General features: G+C 42.6%; 2 protein-coding genes across 4 annotated transcripts in view; one reads left to right on the top strand and one right to left on the bottom strand.

The window, feature by feature from the left end:
* map3k21 (mitogen-activated protein kinase kinase kinase 21) overlaps positions 1 to 5858 on the bottom strand; it is a 31428-nt gene extending 25570 nt beyond the window's left edge. Inside the window, exon 1 of one of the 2 annotated variants that reach the window (XM_038736778.1) lies at positions 4102 to 5858. In XM_038736778.1, coding sequence (XP_038592706.1) covers positions 4102 to 4894 — 793 coding nt within the window. In that variant the 5' untranslated portion in view covers positions 4895 to 5858. The remainder of the gene's footprint in view (positions 1 to 4101) is intronic. The other variant, XM_038736779.1, reaches the window with a different exon arrangement.
* Positions 5859 to 6750: 892 nt separating this feature from the next.
* The window catches only part of pcnx2 (pecanex 2), a 35661-nt gene continuing 21528 nt past the window's right edge, over positions 6751 to 20883 (top strand). Inside the window, exons 1-17 of one of the 2 annotated variants that reach the window (XM_038737346.1) lie at positions 6751 to 7214; positions 8782 to 8984; positions 9900 to 10017; positions 10142 to 10184; positions 12276 to 12802; positions 12888 to 13082; positions 13948 to 14427; positions 14523 to 14700; positions 15392 to 15542; positions 15727 to 15869; positions 16248 to 16323; positions 16576 to 16711; positions 17711 to 17853; positions 19159 to 19312; positions 19730 to 19762; positions 20159 to 20330; positions 20497 to 20607. In XM_038737346.1, the coding sequence (XP_038593274.1) occupies positions 7062 to 7214; positions 8782 to 8984; positions 9900 to 10017; positions 10142 to 10184; positions 12276 to 12802; positions 12888 to 13082; positions 13948 to 14427; positions 14523 to 14700; positions 15392 to 15542; positions 15727 to 15869; positions 16248 to 16323; positions 16576 to 16711; positions 17711 to 17853; positions 19159 to 19312; positions 19730 to 19762; positions 20159 to 20330; positions 20497 to 20607 (3016 nt within the window). In that variant the 5' untranslated portion in view covers positions 6751 to 7061. Of the gene's footprint in view, positions 7215 to 8781; positions 8985 to 9899; positions 10018 to 10141; positions 10185 to 12275; positions 12803 to 12887; positions 13083 to 13947; positions 14428 to 14522; positions 14719 to 15391; positions 15543 to 15726; positions 15870 to 16247; positions 16324 to 16575; positions 16712 to 17710; positions 17854 to 19158; positions 19313 to 19729; positions 19763 to 20158; positions 20331 to 20496; positions 20608 to 20883 lie in introns of both variants that reach the window. The other variant, XM_038737345.1, reaches the window with a different exon arrangement.

Genomic DNA, 20883 nt, shown 5'->3' with positions numbered 1-20883 from the left:
TTAAATCCAAGTTGTAAGATGGGAAAAAGGAAGGGTCAATGAAAGGATGTAATGAATAAGAGTGGGATAAAGCAAAGGCACATGGAAAACAACAAATCCCCTAAAAGCCTGTTATCAACAAATCCCTGAGAAGACCTGAATTTACAATAAATGTATCCTACTAACAAGCACTGTCTGCACTGTCGGAGCCTGAATGAACTTAGGCCATAGGACTCTGCTGACGTTTAAAAACAATTAAAACACATAAGACCCATTTAGGAGAATTCTCCCTTCATTACAATTAACACTGTCATGTATTTTATTCCTTTCAGATTGTCAAATTGCCACAGTGCTGTAATATGGTACAGCTCTGATCATTCACAGTGACATAAAGACATTCTCCATAAAATGCAAAAGCAGCTGCAGAGTCAGAAAACTATATGACCTGTACTCATTTGAAGGAATCAATGTGTAGTCTTCAGATGACAATGGAGCTCTAGGGCACAAAGGCATACGCTCTCAAGTAGGGCTGGGCGATATAGCCACAAATGTTTTTATGATATAGATTGTTATCACGATAAATGTCAAATCATCATTTCTTTCAAGTTTAAAGGCTGATTTTAGTTCCTGAGTGAAAGTTGAAGAAACCAGATGGTTAATTGTGGTTTTAAACTATTCTTTATGGTCAGAACATGACAGTGGATATCTTCACAAATCTGAGGCAGAACATTCAAAACAATTATGATAAAATCTTTTTCAATAAATAAGGATGAGTAAAATTAGGTTAAATCTTTTTTCAGTCCCTTTTCCTCAACATAATTAATATCTTAATGGAAAAAACAAGTTTGTTCCTGATTCAAATTAATTAAACATTTATTGAACATTTGTTATATTGTTATTAAGGAAAATAATATTGCAATAATTATTAATTATGATTATTGTTTTTTTCCCCCCTGCTCTACTCTCAGGCTGCAGCTACACAGACGATACTTGCTAGCAGGATACATTTCTTGTTGGTTTTGATGTTTTTGTAAATAAGTTTGTTGATTAATATTAAAAAAGAAAAAAAAGTACCTCCAGCATTATCCTTAAAGTTTGAAAGTTGTACAGGCCAAAAAGTAGTCATGAAAAATAATACAGAGGCTGAAAGGAAACAAGGGAGGGAAAGTAAGTAAGGAGAAAAATAACGAAGCAAGAAGGGAAACCCCCTCAGTTTGTGGCAATAAAAGAGTACCGCTGCTCTCTGGGAGATTAAATATGAACCGAACAAAACAAAACGAGGGCTTTGAGACCCTCCTCGTCCTAGCCATTCTTCTGGCCACAGTAGCCTAGCAACGGCTGCTTGACCAGTCCATTGTGCAAACGTATGTTAAGCTTTTATCCCTCATTAGCAACATTCCTCCCTGCAGGCTGGGATTTTACAGATTAGGTTGAAAAACACAAAAGAGATTGGACAAATCTTGCTGACTTCCAACATATTACTTTACAGGCTAATCATTGATCAAATAGCTGTATGTTTGTCTGCGTGGAGCATGTGTACACTGCAAGTTGATAAATGACAGGCTGAGTGAAGATGGAGAAGTTTGGTTCTGCGTAATGTACCTGTCTATGTCCTGGTTAACCCTGAGGGAATATATTCCAGAAATAGAGATGAGGTCTAGCCACACCAACAGACACTTTGCTCATTAAATATTTTTTAAAAAGTGACAGATTGCTGATTAACAACCACTCATTGCAATGTATCTATTTTCTTATTACCCCCCGTTGTCGATAATTCTCACTGCTGACCGACGCACACACAATGCCAAGACAAACAGACAACAGGCCCACGCTAGCAGATGCAACAACTTCTCTAAGCTGCATTATTCTAGATTTTTACTGGGAAAAACAACCCAACACACCACAGGGTGCCATTTGTGTGTTTGTGTATAGGAGAGAGTGTGAACTCAATGCCCTGGTTCAAAGCAAACACATACAGCTTCTTTCATTATCTCTTTATTTATTTATATTGACCACAGATGTTCAGACTTCTGACCCTGGTACTGTCAACTACCTGGAACTAGTAACTGCACCATTGCAAACACCGACTGTTAGAAACGAACGTCTCTCTTGGTCTCGTTTAAGTGGCACAGCTCAGCAGTGGGCTCTAATTCAGAGTGAATCCAGAAAAACAGATATTTATTCCACTAGCCTACAAGCTTCAGGTTGAGCTCCCAGGTTTCATTAGAGCCCAGAACTGCAACAAGCGCATTGTCATTGGCCTCTTGCAAGTTTTACAGTGTAGTGGCAGGACAAACACACTGACTTGTGTTCGCAGCACTGTGCCTGTTCGGGGGAGTTTGTTTGTGTATGTTCACCAAACATCCGATTAGCCGAAACTGTTAAATCCTTTCTCTCCATCTGCCCTATAATTAGCACAAATCTTCCACCTTAAATAAGACTACTTATAGGGTTGGGCTCTCCTACACTGTTCATCATGTGGCCCCAGGAGCTTCACATGCACATAAAAACCTCATAGTTTGAAAGTTTTGTTGACTTATTGTCCACATTCAAAATTGTGTGAGAATTTGCATTTTAGAGTGCGAAACAGTATTATTTGTATGCTGGAAAAACTACTTAACATTTGCAAACCTTGTTTTACTCTAATGGATATACGTGTTACAAATATATTCTAAATTGGGCTGTAAAATTAGGGTTGATGAGGAGTTAAATTTTTGTCATGCTTGCACTATTATACTATTATACAACCACATACTATATACAGATCATGTTTGCAGAATATAAATGTTATGATCACTGGGCATGTTTGTGTGTTTGACCTGCATGCATAGATTTTTCTTGGTCAATCTATACAGTACCCTTCATATCTGTGAAACGCTTGAGAGGCAATCTTTATATGGTGATCATGGAGAGTCTGGTCTGTGTACATATCGCATGTTTTGTCTCTATATTCACACACTGACTCTCCCAGCTGGAGATAAACAGACATCAGTATGCCAGAGTTGCAACCCATATGGCCCCAGGATAAGACTCTCTGGCCACAAAGGGAGAAAGAGTGTTTGGAGTTATATTACACACATAAACACACCTGAGTTGAAATGGGTAGCCTGTGTCAGTGGGTCTTTTTCTCATCGAGTCCTGTCCATTCATTATTCAGTTCTGGGAAACTAAAGTTTGCTGGCCTGTTGTCAATTACCAGTCCATGGAGGAACTAGCACACTTGTTCGTCTGCTGTACTGAACCATATTTCAACTACATGACCCCGCTAAGTTACCAAGAAACTTAAAAGCGAGTAAATACTCAAAAGTCTTAATCTAATTTATTATTCAGCACATGAATGCCTGCACCAACTGTGAATCCAGCATTCCAGAAAGCCCCTAAGGGAATGGTTTTCTCTATTAATATAGCTAGAGAGGTTCTTGGGCTGACTTCTTTTTACCCTGTGACCTCTGGTATTAGCTCTGGTTGGTCGAGCACATGGCCTGACAGTGTGGACCAAGTGTGTCTAGTTATGTGTTTGGTAAATCACTGACTTTATTTGAACAACAATTCAGCCTAGGGCTGGAGAGGGGGTTGGGTAGGGGGGTTGGCAGCCCAGCTGAGCAAACTTACTTTATTTCACATCCTCTCAATGGCACCCCCCCCACCACCACCTCATACACCCACAGACCTTTTACAAGTCTTTAAATCCATCCTGAGTAAAGGGCAGAGCTGTACCAGTGATGCTGTGATATATATTATGTGGATTATGAATTTTCAGTGACCTCAGTTTAGGCTGAAATGACTAAACTATGTTTTCCTAATAACATAAGCAAGAGATAAACATTTCCCAATGCCCATTGATATGATATCAATTAATCACTTTATGCGTGACAGGTTGAACATGTGCTGTTGTCAGCTTAGAGGTTGATGAGGTAGTTTAACACTAAGGCAGTTACTCAAGCAGATCTGAACTGTGACCAAAACATAAGCTATAAATAACTAAAGGAGGATGGGCTACATGTGCAACAGGTGGATGGCTCTCCCATGGTCCCTGTGAGGAGGACTTTCTCCTAAAGTCGGGCAGTTTGTCTTAACTTCTCTGTCTCAAGCACACACACACACACTTCAATCTTTGCTTACTGTTGCTAGACTTCAGGTCACGATGGATAATCGGTACCACGGCCTCCTCGTGTAGGTAGAGCATCCCGCGTGCAATCTGCACGGCCCAGTTGACCAGGATGTGTGGAGGGATGCGCCTTCCGGTCAGCACCCGGTTCAGTGTCCCGCCTCGGGCGTACTCCATGACTAAGCACAGGTTGGGCTCCTCCAAACACACACCTTCCAGTTTAATAATGTTAGGGTGCTGCAGCATGGAGAAAAGTTTCGCTTCTTGTTTAACACCGTCAGCGGTAGCTGTTATGTCCTCGTCTGGGTCTTGCCGAGCCGCCTTCACAGCGACCTCCTGATCTTTCCATGTGCCCCGGTAAACTTTGCCAAATCCACCCACGCCTATGATCTCCTCTAGAACCAGTTCACTGAAGGGAATCGGGACGGGCGAGTTCGGGACTCCCTCTGGCACCCCCACCGACCCGCTAGTAGCGGGGAGACGGTAAATAGCGGGCTGGTAGGTGACATAGTTGGAGGGGAAAATCCCGACTCGATGGTTGATTTTACCCGTCCACCATCCCTCGTCCCCGGAGATCGCTGCGTCCTTGGACAAGACCTCCACCACGTCCCCTCGTCTGAGGCTGAGCTCGTCCTCACCGCTTGCCTCATAGTCATACGCGGCTGTCCACAGGGACCGAGTCGGGCACAGCGGGGCAGAGTGAGCCCACGCCCGAACTGTGGGGGGATCTGTCCAGACATGCTCTCCGGTCCCACCGCCGCCCGGCCGCCCTTCACCGTTTGGGAAAGCGGCCTGCGAGACATCCATTTCTCGGTGGCCGTAGCGGCACCATAGGGTGCAGAGCTTCCAGAACAAAATTAAAACTTTAAAACCGTAAAAGGCAACTTTTTGAAATGCTCATGCTGTCACATCTACGGGACTAGCTAATGAGAACAGAGGAGTACTCCCCGCACAGCCCGCAGCAGGGTCAACCGTGTCCAAAGTCCTGCGGGAGAGAGAGCGTCCACAACGTTACTACCACGTCGCCACTCCGGTAGAAGTGTATGAAGATCAACAACTAGCCTAGCCGAAATACTTTTTAAACTAATGTCAACACTATATGGGCTGACGGTTATAAAGTTGTAGATGCACAAAAAACGTTATAAATCTCACATTATCTCCGCAACGAGAGAAACATTAACGCCAGTCCACAACTTTAGCACCTGCTTCTGCGTAATGCTAACGTGCACAAGCTAAAGTTAGCTCTCTACCGATGGAGCTAAGTTACCAAGTTTTCGCAGGTGCCGCAAGAGGTGCACCTGCACCGCCCGCTCCGACCAAATACAGCGTGGGTCCGAGGGACAGGTGTGTCTTTGAGAGTCGCCAGTAAATCTCATCGAGTCTCCGAACCCAGGAAACAAAAGTTCGCTTGCTAGATTGTGGACTTTTAACAGGAATTTCAACTGCATTGGCTAGCGGGTTAGCTTAGCATAGGTCAGCCCGTTGACTAGTACGGCAGTTGGAAAAGTTGCTCCTCTCTCAGCTTGAAGATGGTTATTCCCAAGTTTGTTTATCCTCCGGTTGTGTGACGCAAAAAACGACGGCTCAACACTGAGAACGCGCAGCAAACATCCTGGATTTCAGCGCAACAATGCGAGAATAAAAACACGATGAAGAGAAAGCCGTCAACTTTAATCAAAACAACCCCCCCTGTCGCCGTTGTCACCAGACCAAGTCGGACCCAGCAGTGGCTGCACGAAGGACCTGGGGGACGCTGCTGCTGCTCTCGCTGCTGGCTGTGCTGCCTCCTGATTGGTACATTATATGACATGTGACCGCCGCAGCAGTGGGGGCGGGGTGGGGGGGGGAGGAGGAGCCACTATAGGAATGTGTGAGGAGAGCGCGCCTTCAGGGAAATTATGGGAATAGTGGCCCATGTGGATCCCTCCAAACACCGGCCATGAGCGAAAGAAAGTATTTTTCTTGTAGTGTTTAATACTTAGTGTGCAATATTCTCTGTTTTAATACTCTGGTCCTAATACTGCAGTTTTTAAGGATATATTTAGACTTTCTATTATTATTTTATATTCCTTTATGACTTTATGTGCAATGTGTGCAACTGTGACACAAACATTTCTCCTCGGGGATCAAGTAGGTTGATTCTGATTCTGAAAATATAACTAGGCTACTCTTACTCCTATTAATTAGCTATACTAGGAATTTACATAGGATATAATAATTTACGTAGGCTATAGGCCTAATTATATTGCTTTGGCTCACAATACTAATCATCATGCAATAATAACAATAACACAATAATATATAACATTATTATAACATCTGTCAAATATAACTGATATATAGGCTAAATGCGTAGGCCTGCTACATATGCACGTGTGCTACAGGCTACATATATTACCTAGGCATATACACACACACACATACATGCTGTATCTAGGCTACACGTGCATACATAGTCTTGCATTTAGTCAGCACATAGGCTACTTGCGCACAATTTGGCTTGATTGTCCGATTTGTATGATTTTGCCTGCAAACCGCTCGGGTATACGTTTGTACGCAGATAAACAGTGAAGGTGGGAATAATAGGAAAGGATTGTGAGGGAGGGGAAGCAGAGGGGAGGAGTGGGAAGGGAGGGGGGGGGGGGGGGGGGGGGGGACGGCGGTCGGAGCTGCGCATCTGTACAGGCAGCTAGAGAGGAGAGGGAGAAGGACAGAGACGAACAGGACAAGATGAGGACCGCGGCAGCAGCAATGGACGAATCGACATTGGGATGGGAAAAGGCAGACGAGAGGACAACAGCGAGGGAGACCGATGAGGCATGAAAGAGGAGGCTCAGGAGACGTGCTGTATCGCCCCAACATGGAGGCGGAGCGACAGTAGCATGCATTAGAGGAGATCATTGCATTGTAGTCTAGCAGCAGCGGCATCATCCGTCCGTCCAACCTGAGCGGAGAGGAGGAGAGAGGAGGAGAGATGGGCTCCCAGGTCGTGCAGACCCTGCGTCAGGGAGTCTGGGCTTCTCTGACCGGGGGCTGGTACCACGACCCGGACCAGAACAAATTCAACAACTCCTGCCACCTCTATCTATGGATATTCCTCCTGATGTTGCCCCTGTCTCTCCATCTGGTGAGTTTTTTTTTATTAGGGAACATAACGTTCAAGGCCGCGAAGGGGGTGTGAGTTGCTGACGGTACCTTCACGCTTGCTTTTTCATGCGCCGTATTTATCCTTTCTTGGATAAACGCGCAGCGGCTCTGCAAGAATTGGACATCCTTCGTTTTCTGGTTGCTACCGAGGGAAATTCACGGCTAGAGAAAACAGCACTGTCGCAGTATTTTTTTTTTTTTTGCTGGCATGCAGTGACGGAACGCATGGCTGCTCCTGGGATGTGGCAGAGCCAGGAGGCGTGAAACTGTGGTTCACTCACATTTTGTCATCATGTCATGGCCTTTGAAATAGATGCAACACAGGCTTGCTTTACTCCCACTGAAACTATCCTGAGTGGGGAACTTCCATCTGAGATTAGTTACAGCCTGGTTTACCATACCTGGTGGTACAGTAAATGTGTAGGGAGAAAAAAAAACTCTGTTACAGGCACAGCCATGTAGCAGGATGGTGGCATAGAGGGAAGAGTCGCTGCTATAGGTCAAACACCTTGACCCTTAGCTGTGGTGATGTATGGATGATAACAGGCAGTGAATTCACATGTCACATAGTGTTTGAAATGAATAGATGGTGGCAACAGCAGCCTTGTACAATACTTTAATAATGTGATCTGATCATAGCCTGGAGTGCAAGACAGCTTTTTTATGTTATTGTATGTGAAGAAATAACTTATTTAATGCTGTGTCTCAATTTTTATGGAACAGGGGTTTATCAAAGCACTCCAGTTTTATCCGGATTAAATAGATTGCAGATTATGATTATGTGATGTGATTGCTCCCCACATCTCTGCTCTTCAGTCCCGATACAATAAACCATGCAGGGCTAATTGTGTGTCTACTCTGTGTTCAGGTAAGGCCAAATTAGCAATCCATGAAGGAGCGTTAATAAGGCAAAGTGACAGATTCTGGTTAGTGACAGCTCAGATGTTTTAGAGTTTTGCCACTAAAGCTGTATTAAAATGTTGTTGCTTATAGTCTGTTTGAAAACACCAACTGCTTCAGCCTGCAAAAAAACCCCAGCACAAGCCTTCTGGGAGAGATGTTTCAAATTTCAAGTTTATTAGCATTTTATCTGAAGCTCACGCAGAACACACAGTGTAAGGTACACTATGGCAGAACGTTGAGGAACGAGCACAAATGACACTGGGGCTGTAAATTTGTACCTGGAGACAAAAAGTGTCCATATCCACAGCAAGACCTCTCACCAGACCAGTATGACTCTATCAGTAAGATGCAGATGTGTTGTCTTTAATCTTCCTGTTCTTTGCTATGGGCCATCCTTCCCCTCGGGATCAATAGACTTCATTGATCCACCACTTAATCAAATTAGATCTTGTGGTTCACTAAGCCTGTAATACATCCAGGGGAACAGCGTGGCTGTGTGACCAAATAAGTTTTACCTTTTGAAGAATTTCCCCTACTTACCAATAAGAAGAAAATAAGTAGTTTGTGTTTTTCTTGTTCTGGTGGAGTCAGGAGACTCTGTTAGATGTTACTTGAATATGAAGAAGCTCTTCTCCTCCCAACAGGCCCTGCCCCCAACCACTATGGCTTTGAGCATCTACTGCACCTCCATCACTATCTTCTTCATCCTCATCAAGCTGGCCAACTATCGGCTGCACCTGATGTTCAACGAGGGGGAGGCGGTGGTCCGCAGCAGCCTCTCCGACCTCAGCAAGGCTCCGGAGAAGAAAAGTATAGCCTCGGACTCCTGCCTGCCCGCCAGCATTAGGTAGCACGCACACACACACACACACACACACACTTTTAATCCTGAAACGGCAGTCAGTGGGATCAATATGAAGTAGCTTAAAAAGTCAGATGAATTTTTAATGATGAAAAATTCAAATACAGAAGTCGTCTCACCTTTATTGATGCGTTAGAGGCCATTCAGAGATATATACAGTATATATATACATTTAACAAACTGGCATTTTTGCTACTTGTGCTTCAATCTGCTTTCTTGTCACATTAGTCATTACATAATCTAGGCCAGATGGTTAAATGCCTAATGATATGACTTAATTATTAACATGATATTGTACATTTAGGCCTGAGACCTCCTTTTAGAATAACGCCACTAAGTATAACTGAGTATCTTACTGTGCTTACCATGCATACTCTTTTTACATTTTTTAGTCTCCTTTCTTTCTCTCTCTGCATGTGTCTTTTTTCCTCAGTTTTTCTTTGAGATCAGATTGGTTTTGTGATGAAGTTTCTCAGAGTGGAATACGGACTCTATCCACTTTATTTCAAAGACCCAGTATAGCTTTGGTGAATGAGCGAGCTGATGAGTGGAGGTCAGCGATCTTCAGTCGGCCACTTCGCTCTGACACACTTGATCCACACAGAGACTAATAAAAGAAAATCCGTCACGTTCTGTTCCCTGTGTGACTGTATTTCTTTCTTATAATCTTTGAAGTGCTTGTGGGGAGATGAAACAGCCGGTCCAGACACAATTATTTTTAGCACTTTCTCATCTCTATAAATCTGTTTATTTTAGTATTCAAAACATGAGAGGCTGGATCTGATGGTTTCTTCTGAGAGTGACATATTGATTTATGGACTAACATAGGCTCCCCCCATTTCTCTGCCTCTTTCTCCTCATCATTTAATTTCTCCCCTGTCTCTCGTCTTTGTCTAACAGGAAGAGCAGTACGGCTCCCGACAGCGTTGCCATGACCATGTTGGCTCGGAAGGGTCCCAGTCCGGTGATCCAGGTGACAGTGAAGCAGACTGAAACAGACCCGGGACTGATCGGGGTGGTGAGTGACAATTAAAAGATAGACATCTACTAGTATAAAAGTGCAGCACAGAAAACACTGTGTTGACCCACATTACTGTATGTCCTAATTTTAATCACAAGTTTCTGAATTCTCTTCCCTGTAGGACTGTTTGAAGTCAGACGAGGTGGTGGTGAAAACTGCAGAAGGTGATTTGGTCTTTCTCTGGATTTGACTGAGATACAGATGGGTAAAGGAAAAATCTGGATAAATACGTGAATAAACAAATGCAGAGTACAGTCGCCAGGGGCCAGTTTCACAAAGATAGTCAAGCTTACCACCCGTTGCATAAAGCTTGATATATTACAGTTATCTTACAGGACTAATTTGCCATGGTTCTAGGTAAATTAAGACTTTTTTCAAACTAAAAACATGGCTGACAAAGCAACTGCATTAAAGATGTCTATGAAGATTCTCAGTCATCCAGGTCATAGTTATCCAACGAGGGTTAAAATGAAGGGCAACTGGACTTGGTTATCCAACGAGGGTCTTCAACCAAGTCCAGTTGCCCTTCATTTTAACCCTCGTTGGACAACTGCATTAAACTGCTCAGCTCCCTTCACTCCAGCAGAAAGTGTTTGCCTTGTAGAAGAATTCAACAACTAGAAGGACATTTTACTGTGAATATTCAGCAAATAGCGTAACAATAATAAAAAAAAAACACTGTATAAAATTTCAACGCATTGCAGGTCTGTAGTAGAACTGAGATGCTGTGCCTTCTTTTAGTGCCAGAGCTCAGTACTTTTTCAAATTCATCAGTCAGGCTCAGAACAGTTTCCCTGTGCAAATGAATGAGATTGACGATGTCCACACTGCTGGATATAACAGGTTACTGCCATCTCTACTGTCCCTTCTGATTCCTCGCTCCACAGTGTTGTTAACAAACCAACATTATGGGACATGTTTTTCTTTTTTTAATTGGTGCCACTGGTCAACTGGTTAGGCTTGAAATGATGCAGTCTTTATTGTTGTAACACTGTATAACGTGCATAAGACTCATCTGAGAGCACAATGAAGACTGGTCTAACACTTCAGACCAGTCCACAATATCTTTGTGAAACCGGCCTCTGACCTCAGCCCAACTAAAGATCTATGTGAGATTTTGGACAGTGCTCCTTATCTCCATCATCAAGGCACCACGGGAGGAACTATATTTTGATCGTCTCAAACAGCAGTAAAGCTGTTCTTGTTGCTCGTCGTGGCACAAAACCTTACTAAAACACTTAATGTTGAATTTTCCTTTAATTTGTTGCCCATCTTGTCAAATAATAATTTCCTATAAAATGCAAAGGAGTAAAGTACAGTCTTCTAATTTCAAGATTCTTCAATTAATGAGTGTTAATGTTTTTTGAGGGAGGACAGAATGAGTTTCTGAGCTCTAGTATGATTCACTATTGATTCAAACGAGCTGAGTTGATTAGTAAATGATCTGGCTCAATCGGATGTAATGGCTTCAGACATAAAAACAGAAATGTCATACTAAAAGGACAAACTTTTAGAAAACACGTGAGAATACTATGGCTTAAAGTAGCTTCTGACTGATTGTGGGAGAAAGTCTTATTTTGGAATATTCAAGAGTCAACAGAAATAGAGAACCAAGTTCTTCTCCATTTATATTTCAAACATTGAATTACATGTTCCTGATGTCCTATCACTTCCTAGTGAGGCTGTTGAATGCTAAAATGACACTGGCAATAGGAAAGTGATAGGGAATGTGATTTGTAAAGTGTTCTGTAGTGTAATGACATAATTAGTCTGTGCTGAAAGCAACCTCTGTTCCTCTTCCGTAAAGCACTTGATGGTTCCTTAGACAACGTAGCTTGACAACTTCCTTTTCTGCAAACACATCACTGTAAATATGCTCAGACAAGCACAGAACTAGCAGCCAGCCAACAAGACCAGCTGACCAGCTGCTTCCAGTAAATGTATGACCTCATGCATTGGTGATCAGTTAGATCAAAGTCAGCTGATCGGGGGAAAAAAGGGATATGAACACTGTGGTATACTGCATTAGATTGCATAATTATAACTAAATTTTGGTTCCGGTTTTGAGTAGTAGTAGCATTGATCCGCATTCTGTAGTTTATTGTAATGGGAAAATATTTATCTGTTACTGGCAAATACTGTGAATTTTGTGTGTCATTACTGCAGCCAAATAAGGGATATTTCCATGGCAGGAATTTTAGGATTTAAGCAGATTTACACCTTAAATCAACAATTTGAATTTAATTTCGTTTTAGGACTGGGTGAGAGTGTCGCAGAGGAGGGTCATGTGGAGGGAGGCCTGCACCCAAGCCCAGAGCCTTCTCCAGATGACCTCTCCAGCCCAAATCCTGACCAGGCTGCCCCCCTGCTGCAGGCCCAGCAGAGAACCCCATCCCGAGCAGAAAGAGAAGAGACGCGCCCTGGATCTGATAGTGGGACAGGGAAAACGGATGCGGAAATAATTAAAACCGGAGCTGTAAAAGAAGGAATGGAAATTCAGAGCTCTTTGACGGGGACTGTCAGAGAGCAATCAGAGCAGGAAACAACAAAAGAGAAAGACTCAGAGCAGGACAGAATAGAGGAGGAGAAAGACTGTGAGGAGAAAGAGACTGCAGACAGGGAAACAGCTGATGAAGGTCTGCCTTCCTCAAAGGGAAGTGAAGATGAGAGCGAAGAGGAGAGTGAGGGGCGAAAAGAGCCACCAGATGCCAACAATAACTCTCTGGACACTTCCCAGGACCGCCAGGATGATGTCACCAATATCCCAGAAGCTCCTGCACAGGTAAGACTTACAAGTATAGAGTAGAAACCGTAAGGAGGTTTGAATTTGAAGTGTATCTTAATATATCTCTTGTGTTGTCTCCCAGGCTGAGCCAGTGGAGGAGACTTACTGTTCCGATGAGATTGAAGTGGTTCTGGTAGACAACTCTGGTCCCGGGCCCATGTCGGCTCACCTGGACGACAGCGACACAGTCAAGATCATCATCACCATGAGCTGTGACCCTCAGACTGCTGCTCAGCTGGAGGAGAGCGTCAAGCAGAGCCTTCTGGAGAATGCACAGGTAAGAATCATTGTGGACCTTCCCCTTTAAGTAGCTTTAAGGCTGTTATAATCATCTTATACAATATGGCAGTGTCACATACAGTATGTGTTCTGTATTGGCCTGTTCCAGCTCTTTATTGAAGCTAAATGACATTCACATTCAGTCAGATATTGAAACCCAAAACTCTTTTTATGGCTGAATCATCCCATCAAATGTAAATGTCCTAGACGTATATTCTTTAATTTTTACACATTTCTACATAATTTGCCCAGACATGTTTTGGTATGTTTGGAAACTTAACTCTCCACTACAATTCTAAATATATTTCTGTGGGTTTGACCAATGTCAGGCAGCAGCACAGTGTGAGTTGGTAATGACTGACCCTCCAGCAAATCACTTGGGTTTAAAAGGCTTGAAATTTGATCTGTATTTACTATTATGGGTTTAGTTATCCTCTCTCCCTCTGCCTTTACACTAAAAAGAAATTGTTAATTGTTAACACATCTTTTACTTTATTTATGTACCGGTATAGCTATCAAAATAAAGCGCTTGCCGTAATTTAAAATCTTAGAGACTACTGTCATACATAAATGTCTGAGTCACCAACATTACACCCAAGTCTACGAGGGGGTATAATGTAAATTTAGTCCTCACTCGTTGCCATGGATATGCCAGTCTCTGGGTATGTAGAAGTCCAAATACAGTATTTCAAATCAGCCCACACTATAGTGTTGAGTATAATATGAGAACGTACAGTGGCCATGCAGCAGAAATTAGCCTGTCCTGTTTATGTTGTTTCTCCAAGGCTGCTGCTCGTGGTAAAATTGTGTTGTTACATTGTGGTGTTGTTACATTTGGAGAACATGCCTGTTTGTCCTATAAGGCTCAGAAGGATGCAGGAGAGTGTCACATCAAGATCCCCGTCATCACCTTCGACTCCCCTGAGGAGGAGAGACAGGAGGTGGAAGAGGGAGAAGAAGCGACTAGCTCAGAGGACAACCCCACCCTGCAACAGCAACAGACAACAAGCCAAAGTGAAGAGTTTCACCTGTGTAGAGAAACAACCAGTTCTGAGTACACCACGCTGGAGTGTCCAGATCCAGACCAGGAGCATCTTGGTTTGCAGATGACTGACAGCACGCCAAGCCCACAGCTGACAAATGACAACAGCTCATCAGGTATTGATGTCAACTCCCACCCTGATGACACAGATCCTCTGGATCCTAACGTGGATTCACAAGGTTTTCTGCGTCTGCCGCCGGCTTTGGGCCGCTACGGGCCTGGGGGAAGGACTCACATCCGTGGGCTGAGCATGGACAGTGGGAAAGATGCCGTGCTGCTTTCGGACCGCTCACAAAACACAGTATGTTGGCAGTTCAGCTCTGTTTCTATTTCTGTATCTTTATTATCTCCATCCATCTCTCCATGCATACGTACAAACATCTGTCTCTCTATCAGCCCAGCATGACCACTTCCAAGTCAGATCTGGAAGCGAAGGAGGGCCAGATTCCTAACGAATCCAACTTCTTGGAGTTTGTTTCCTTGTTGGGGTACCTCAGTACCAGAGGGGGAGGTGCCAGCACACAGGAAGACGGGGGGCCGGAACGCAAAGAGGAAGTGGGAACTGCAGAGGGAGGTGAATCTCAGCAAGAGGGTTTGTTCCTTTACCTCCTCCTGTACACATTCTACAGGGTCAGAGTTATGACAGGTGTTACATGATAATTATGTTGAAAAATGATACTATATGATATAAAAAGTGATATATAATATATACGTATACATTAGATGCATGTGTGGTTGCTAATTATTGCTAAAAGTAATGCTAATCTACGTATGACATTTTAACAACATCTGCTGAGTTCAAATTAACAGGGTGTTTTTTGTGTGGTTAGGCTCAAAGGGTGCTAATGTTGGGCAGCATAGCTTGTAGAGGCAGCTAGTGATCTTGTAAATATTGCTGAAATGGTGATTCCTCTGGTTAATCCTTCATTAAGTTTTGTGATCACATCGGGGTCAGCGTAACAAGCTTCAAACTCAGCGTTGCCTTATTAAGCTAATTTACACACACGCAGCACACACGGAGCGACATTAGCAGCCATTTGGAGTTTGTTTCTGGCCACCTGACAGATATAAGTCCAATTTTCGCTCTCATTATAGCTTTGTTTTTGTTCTCCACCAACTCCTGAAGGAAATCATTGCCTGTTAGCTTGCTAAATGCTCCACTGTGTTCATTCACTTGTCTGCTTTTTGGTGCTGGGCAGCGAGCATACAGAGCTTTTTTTCTAGCTGCCTGCTAATGAGATACATTTCATTTGATGTGTTTGCAGAGAGTCTGAGTGCAACTTCCAGACCAGATGAGACGATAACAGAGACTAATACAGACAACAAACGAGAGAGGCCCAAACCACCCACCAGTCTGCCTACGGACACACTACAGGCTATACCACCCACACAAATCCCAATAGTCTCTCCTGACAGGTACACATGGCTCTACACTCACATGCTTCAATTAAAATGTGCACGCAGCTGAAGTCCCTCAGACACACACACATACACACACACACACACACACACACACACATTTGTGGGACTTACATACACACTAATGGATTCAAGCACCTGGCACCCAGGATCCCCAGATGATTGTGTGTCCTGTTTGCAGTCCACAGACAGACAGAGAGAAGGATCCGGACTATGATTCATTGCCCTCACAAACCTCTCAGTCAGAGAGCTCCATGCTGCAGGTCATCTGCAGACCAGAGGCCACCAACAAAGAAGATGCCTACACCTTCCACACAGTACACAGTAAGCGGCTACCCTAAAACAATAATGAAGCGCTGTTAATACAGTCAATCACACAGGTCCCTGATCAGTTTGAGGAATCTATTTGTGCTGGGACGGTCTGATAATATTTTGATCTTTTGAACAAATATACAGTATGTGAGGGAGGCTCTGCCAGGAGCTGATGGCTTCACTTTTGAATCAGCTCAAAAAGCTGGTAGATTAAATGACATTTTTCTGGAACAGCTCCAAGATGTTCAGCTGTTCAATCTCGGATGTCTGGCTGTAATGATAAAAAATCCTGCATAATAGATTTCGCTACTCATGAGCAGGATGTGCTGGACATTACTTATCCAAAGAGAAATTGTCTGACAAGTTTTATGTGTGTGTTTATCTCACCAGGAGACAGGCCTCGTAAGCTGTACGCAGAGAGAGCTCTCAACCTGCCGCTGGGAGCAGAGCTCATCACCGGCAACATGTAAAGCTGCTGTCAAATCTTTTTTTACCTCTCTTTTCCTCACCCACTTCGTCATCTCTACCTTTACTTGCAATAAGTGAATTTTCTTTATCTACATTTTTCTCATGTTCTTCCTTTTCCTACTGTGTCTACCTGCATGTTCCTCTACCACGTACATTTTACATTTCTGCCTAAACTACCATTACTGCCTGTGTAATGAGGTTTATTCCACATATTAACATCAGCCTGTTATGTGTGTGTGTGTGTCTTCAGTGACCTGCTGTCAACTTCTTCAAACTCAGAGTGTCAAGATGGCCTTGCGGGCGGTCACACAGACTGCCCTTTCCAGCGACGCATCATCCCTGCACACAGGCTTCGGCCACGAAGGACGCACCCTGAGATATTCCAGGTGTCCATCTGCTTTCACATTTTCTTTCTTGCTCTGCATACCAATAGCATTCATGATTCACTAAACCTGTTTTGCTCAGACTACAAACAGGACAAAACATTTATATTAAAGGTACCCTGTGGGTTTTTGACCACTAGTAAACTAGTAAAAGTGTTCACTGATCGACAGCTGGTGCTGGTAATGTGCCAAGAAACATAGCAGTTAGCAATGTGCCAACAAAGAGATTGAACAGAAGACTGCTAGCAAACAAACAAGGATGTAAACAATGTATTGTTTCAAATTCTTCCAAAAATCAGTTTTGCAAATGTTTTATGAGGCCGGAAATTATTTCAGCGTATTTGTTAGGTCTCAAGGACACACATGATGTGTTCTGATGAGAAACAGTAAATGTAAACATAACTTTACCAAATATTAAACGAATAAATCAAGTCATCTATCAAACGAATAGGTCAGATTGGATTAACAAATAACACGTTTTAACGAACAGTCAATAAAAAGATCAAATATAGACAAATTCATACATGAACAACATCATCGATATAGTTAAAAAAAAATTGTTGATCCTTTTTTCTATTTGTATTTCTACTCATTAAAAACACAGAGTTTAAAACTTTCGCCACAACATGTTCCCAAATAATCAATCAACTGGTTAATCGGATTAGTGCTTTCTCTCTGTCAAACTATACGGCAGAAAAAATATGAGTCATTGCTGCTGTTTGAAACAAATGATTAGTCCCGAATTAGTCTACATCACTGCTGGATACAGACCAGCAGGGGTGACATAAGCTGTCTGGATCAGTCATTGAAGCTGAAACAACACAGACTCTGCTGAATCATTAATGCACCACTTTGTGTGTGTGTGTACTTGATTATGATCCGGACTGTGTTTTGAAATATCCTGCATGGGAAATCATGTATATATAAAACATCAGACTCTGTTTTCTGAATGATTGCAGCTCATGTCTGTATAAATTATTTGTGTTTGTGTGCATGTGTCAGGAGGAGGACTCCTTGGATGAGTCGTCAGAGACTTCCACTCAGGAGAAACCAACCAGGAAGATTTATTACAAACTCAAACTGTTTCCTGGGAAGTGGATCAACATTTTATATGATCGACTCACCCTGCTTGCCCTTTTGGACAGGTAATACACAAAAAACCTGCCTGCAAAGCTCTTTTCACAGGTGTGCCCACATATTTGGAAGTCTGAAGTCTAGGAATCAAGCATCATACACATTATTCAGCTGGGAAATTCTCACTATAGCTATAATAGTACCTACAAAGACTTTGGTATTTTAGATATTTTCTCTGTGAAACTAATACATAAAATTTTAAATTTTTGCTACATTTTTACAATTTGCTTTACATTTTACACCATGCCATGTTCGTGTTGTTGGTGGTTTACATGATTTTCTCCAAATTCTTCCAAATTTGTCCTCCAAATTCTGATAAACAAGCTGATTTCACCCACAAGAATGCCATTCACGCGATGTTTGTTGTCTTATCTCTTTAAATCTCAAACACTTTCAGAATCACTTAGGATGCTTTCACACCTGCCTCATTTAGTTCGGTTGAATATCACTAGAATTAGTTTTGCCCCTTGGTGCGGTTCGTTTGGGCAGGTGTGAATGCAGCAATAGAACTCGGGTGCGTACCAGAAGTGGACCAAATAAGCGTACCGAGGCCTTCTTGAAGAGGTGGTCTTGGTACGCTACGAACTCTGGTGCAGTTCATTTGTGGTGTGAAAACTGAGAAAGATGAGATCTGAGCATTATTTCCAAAGCTAAACCACTAGTAAATCCATCTGCTGACGGTGAAATGTGTTTAGCAATCTAACTGATTTGTATACGCCATGCTATGTTTATAAAAATCATTTGGTAACGTATAGACAAATGTTTTGTTTTGACATTATTATTCAATATAGGCTATGTGGTCAATCTGCACTCTAACATTACTAATGATGCTTATAATAAATTATTGCTTTGTGAGCTCTTTGCGATACAGATCGCAAGCATTAAATTGCTGCATAAACTTCTGTCAGTCACTGGAGTTTGATTTCCCCACGTGGGACATCGCCAAAGCTGTCCAATCAACAAGTTACCTGTAAGTCTGTATAACATCATGGTTACTTCTCTTGGTTCGTTTGTAAAACTGCAATGCAAAACATGAACCGGACCAGAACTAAAACGCAACAGTGTATCATTTTCTTCTCTCTCTTAACTACAGGTGTGAAAACACCCTAAATTGTGTGTCATTTTCCCCAGTTTGATCAATCAATTTAATGTCTTTTCAAGTTAATCATCAGTTGAGCAGCAATTCAGTCCTTTAAGACAGTAAGTCAGGTGTTTTAAATACAGCAGCAAATGAGCAACAGTTCTGTGTAAAACTACCAAATGCAAATTGTATATGCTGTAAATTGTACATGCTTTTGTATGCGTTGTTCTTGTAGAAACCAGGACGTACTGGAGAATCTAGTTGCAGTCTTCATGGCCTTTCTGGTTTCCTTCCTGGGTTTTGTGCTTCTTAACCATGGCTGCTTCAAAGACTTCTGGGTCTTCCAGTTCTGCCTGGTCATTGCCAGCTGTCAGTATTCCTTACTGAAGGTAAAACAAACCCCACAAATCTCTGCAGAAGGTTGTGGATGTGACCTAAACTTTATGTGTGTCCAGCCACTGAATTACAAGCCATGCCGTATAACCATGGCTGTGAGTCTTTACTGAGCAGGTGGAACAAACTGTGAGGAAAAATCAAAGCAACTGCTTTGTCAGCTTTCTGTGACAAAAAGGAAAAACATTTCACTTCTAAAAACAACTTGCAGTGAGGAATGAATGATGTGTGAGCTCAAAATGTGTGCCACGGTGACCTCATGTAGATGAAAAGTAAAACTGACTCCGGACTTGGCAGTTCCTATTTGCTCCCACTCACTTCCTCTCTGTTGAACTCAGCAGTAACAGTGCTGTTAGCAAATGTTCTCATGTTCATTTACAAATAGTGATTCAGTATTGGCTTCTGTTTTCCAGAGTGTTCAACCAGATGCAGCTTCACCAACACACGTGAGTTTAATGATACTTTGTTACTGAGTCTCAGAGGAAATATTACAGAGTTAAGTCAAACGAAACCCCTTGTGACAGCTGTTCCTCTTTATGATGGAGGTTTTCAGTCATTAGAATATGATGTCATGAATTCAACAACAGTTCCCTTTTCCATATTAACCATTTTGCTGTGTTTTGACTGATGCACCACCAATGTGGCTGCAGTTGATATAACCTCTTTGGAGCTCACTGAGTTGTGTCATGTTACTGTGACAACACATAAAAGTGTATTCGACCTAATGTGATCCAACTTTGTTACAGTGTTTGTAATTGTGATTCCATTATTATGTTATGGTGTCTTGCAGGTAATAACATATTAAACTGTCTAATCATCCTAACCTGTGTGTGTGTCTCTAGGGTCACAATCAGCTGGTGGCCTACAGCCGAGCGGCCTACTTCTGCATCTTCTGTGCTCTGATCTGGCTGCTGGAGCAGCTGCTGAGGAGAAAGGACCTGCCTGTCTCCACCCTGTATGGAGTCACCATCGTCTGCCATGACGCTCTGCACTTCATACGAGACCTGCTAGTGGGTAGGGATAAATGTAGCCTTTAAAGGGGGCTTTGTTTCAGACATCCCTGAAGCTGCTATTACCCAGCGCCTATTTTATTTGTTGCTGATAATTTTTTTTTATTTCCTGTTCAACACAATCATTTGAGAGATACTGAGAAATGTCTTCTGTTTAATGCATAAAACAGGTTTTACCTACTGCTTCCCAATCACCTTCCTGGTGGGCCTTTTCCCCCAGATCAACACCTTCACTATCTACCTGCTGGAGCAGATTGACATGCACCTTTTTGGAGGGACAGGTTCGTAAAGCTGTTTCAAATGTTTTGATTTCAGTAATACTTGTTTTTATTGTAAACTGTCATTTCACTATGCCTTTGTGGATGTGTGGCTGTGGTATATGCATGTGTGTGTGTAATCTGTGTAATATATATTCAATGTTTAAAACCTGGCTATTGAGTATTTCTTTCTAACCTTTATTTAACCAGATGATCTCATTGAGATAAAACCTTTTTTTCAAGAGAGACCTGGCAAAAAATGAAATATTCATGACTGAAACTCAGCAACCAAAACGAAAA

Source organism: Micropterus salmoides, unplaced genomic scaffold (assembly GCF_014851395.1).
Source record: "Micropterus salmoides isolate LMB-PRFRI ecotype aquatic unplaced genomic scaffold, ASM1485139v1 Ms_hic_scaffold_22, whole genome shotgun sequence".
NCBI lineage: Eukaryota > Metazoa > Chordata > Actinopteri > Centrarchiformes > Centrarchidae > Micropterus > Micropterus salmoides.
Note: the sequence above shows the minus strand (reverse complement) of the source record. Positions and strands in the feature narration are given on the sequence as shown.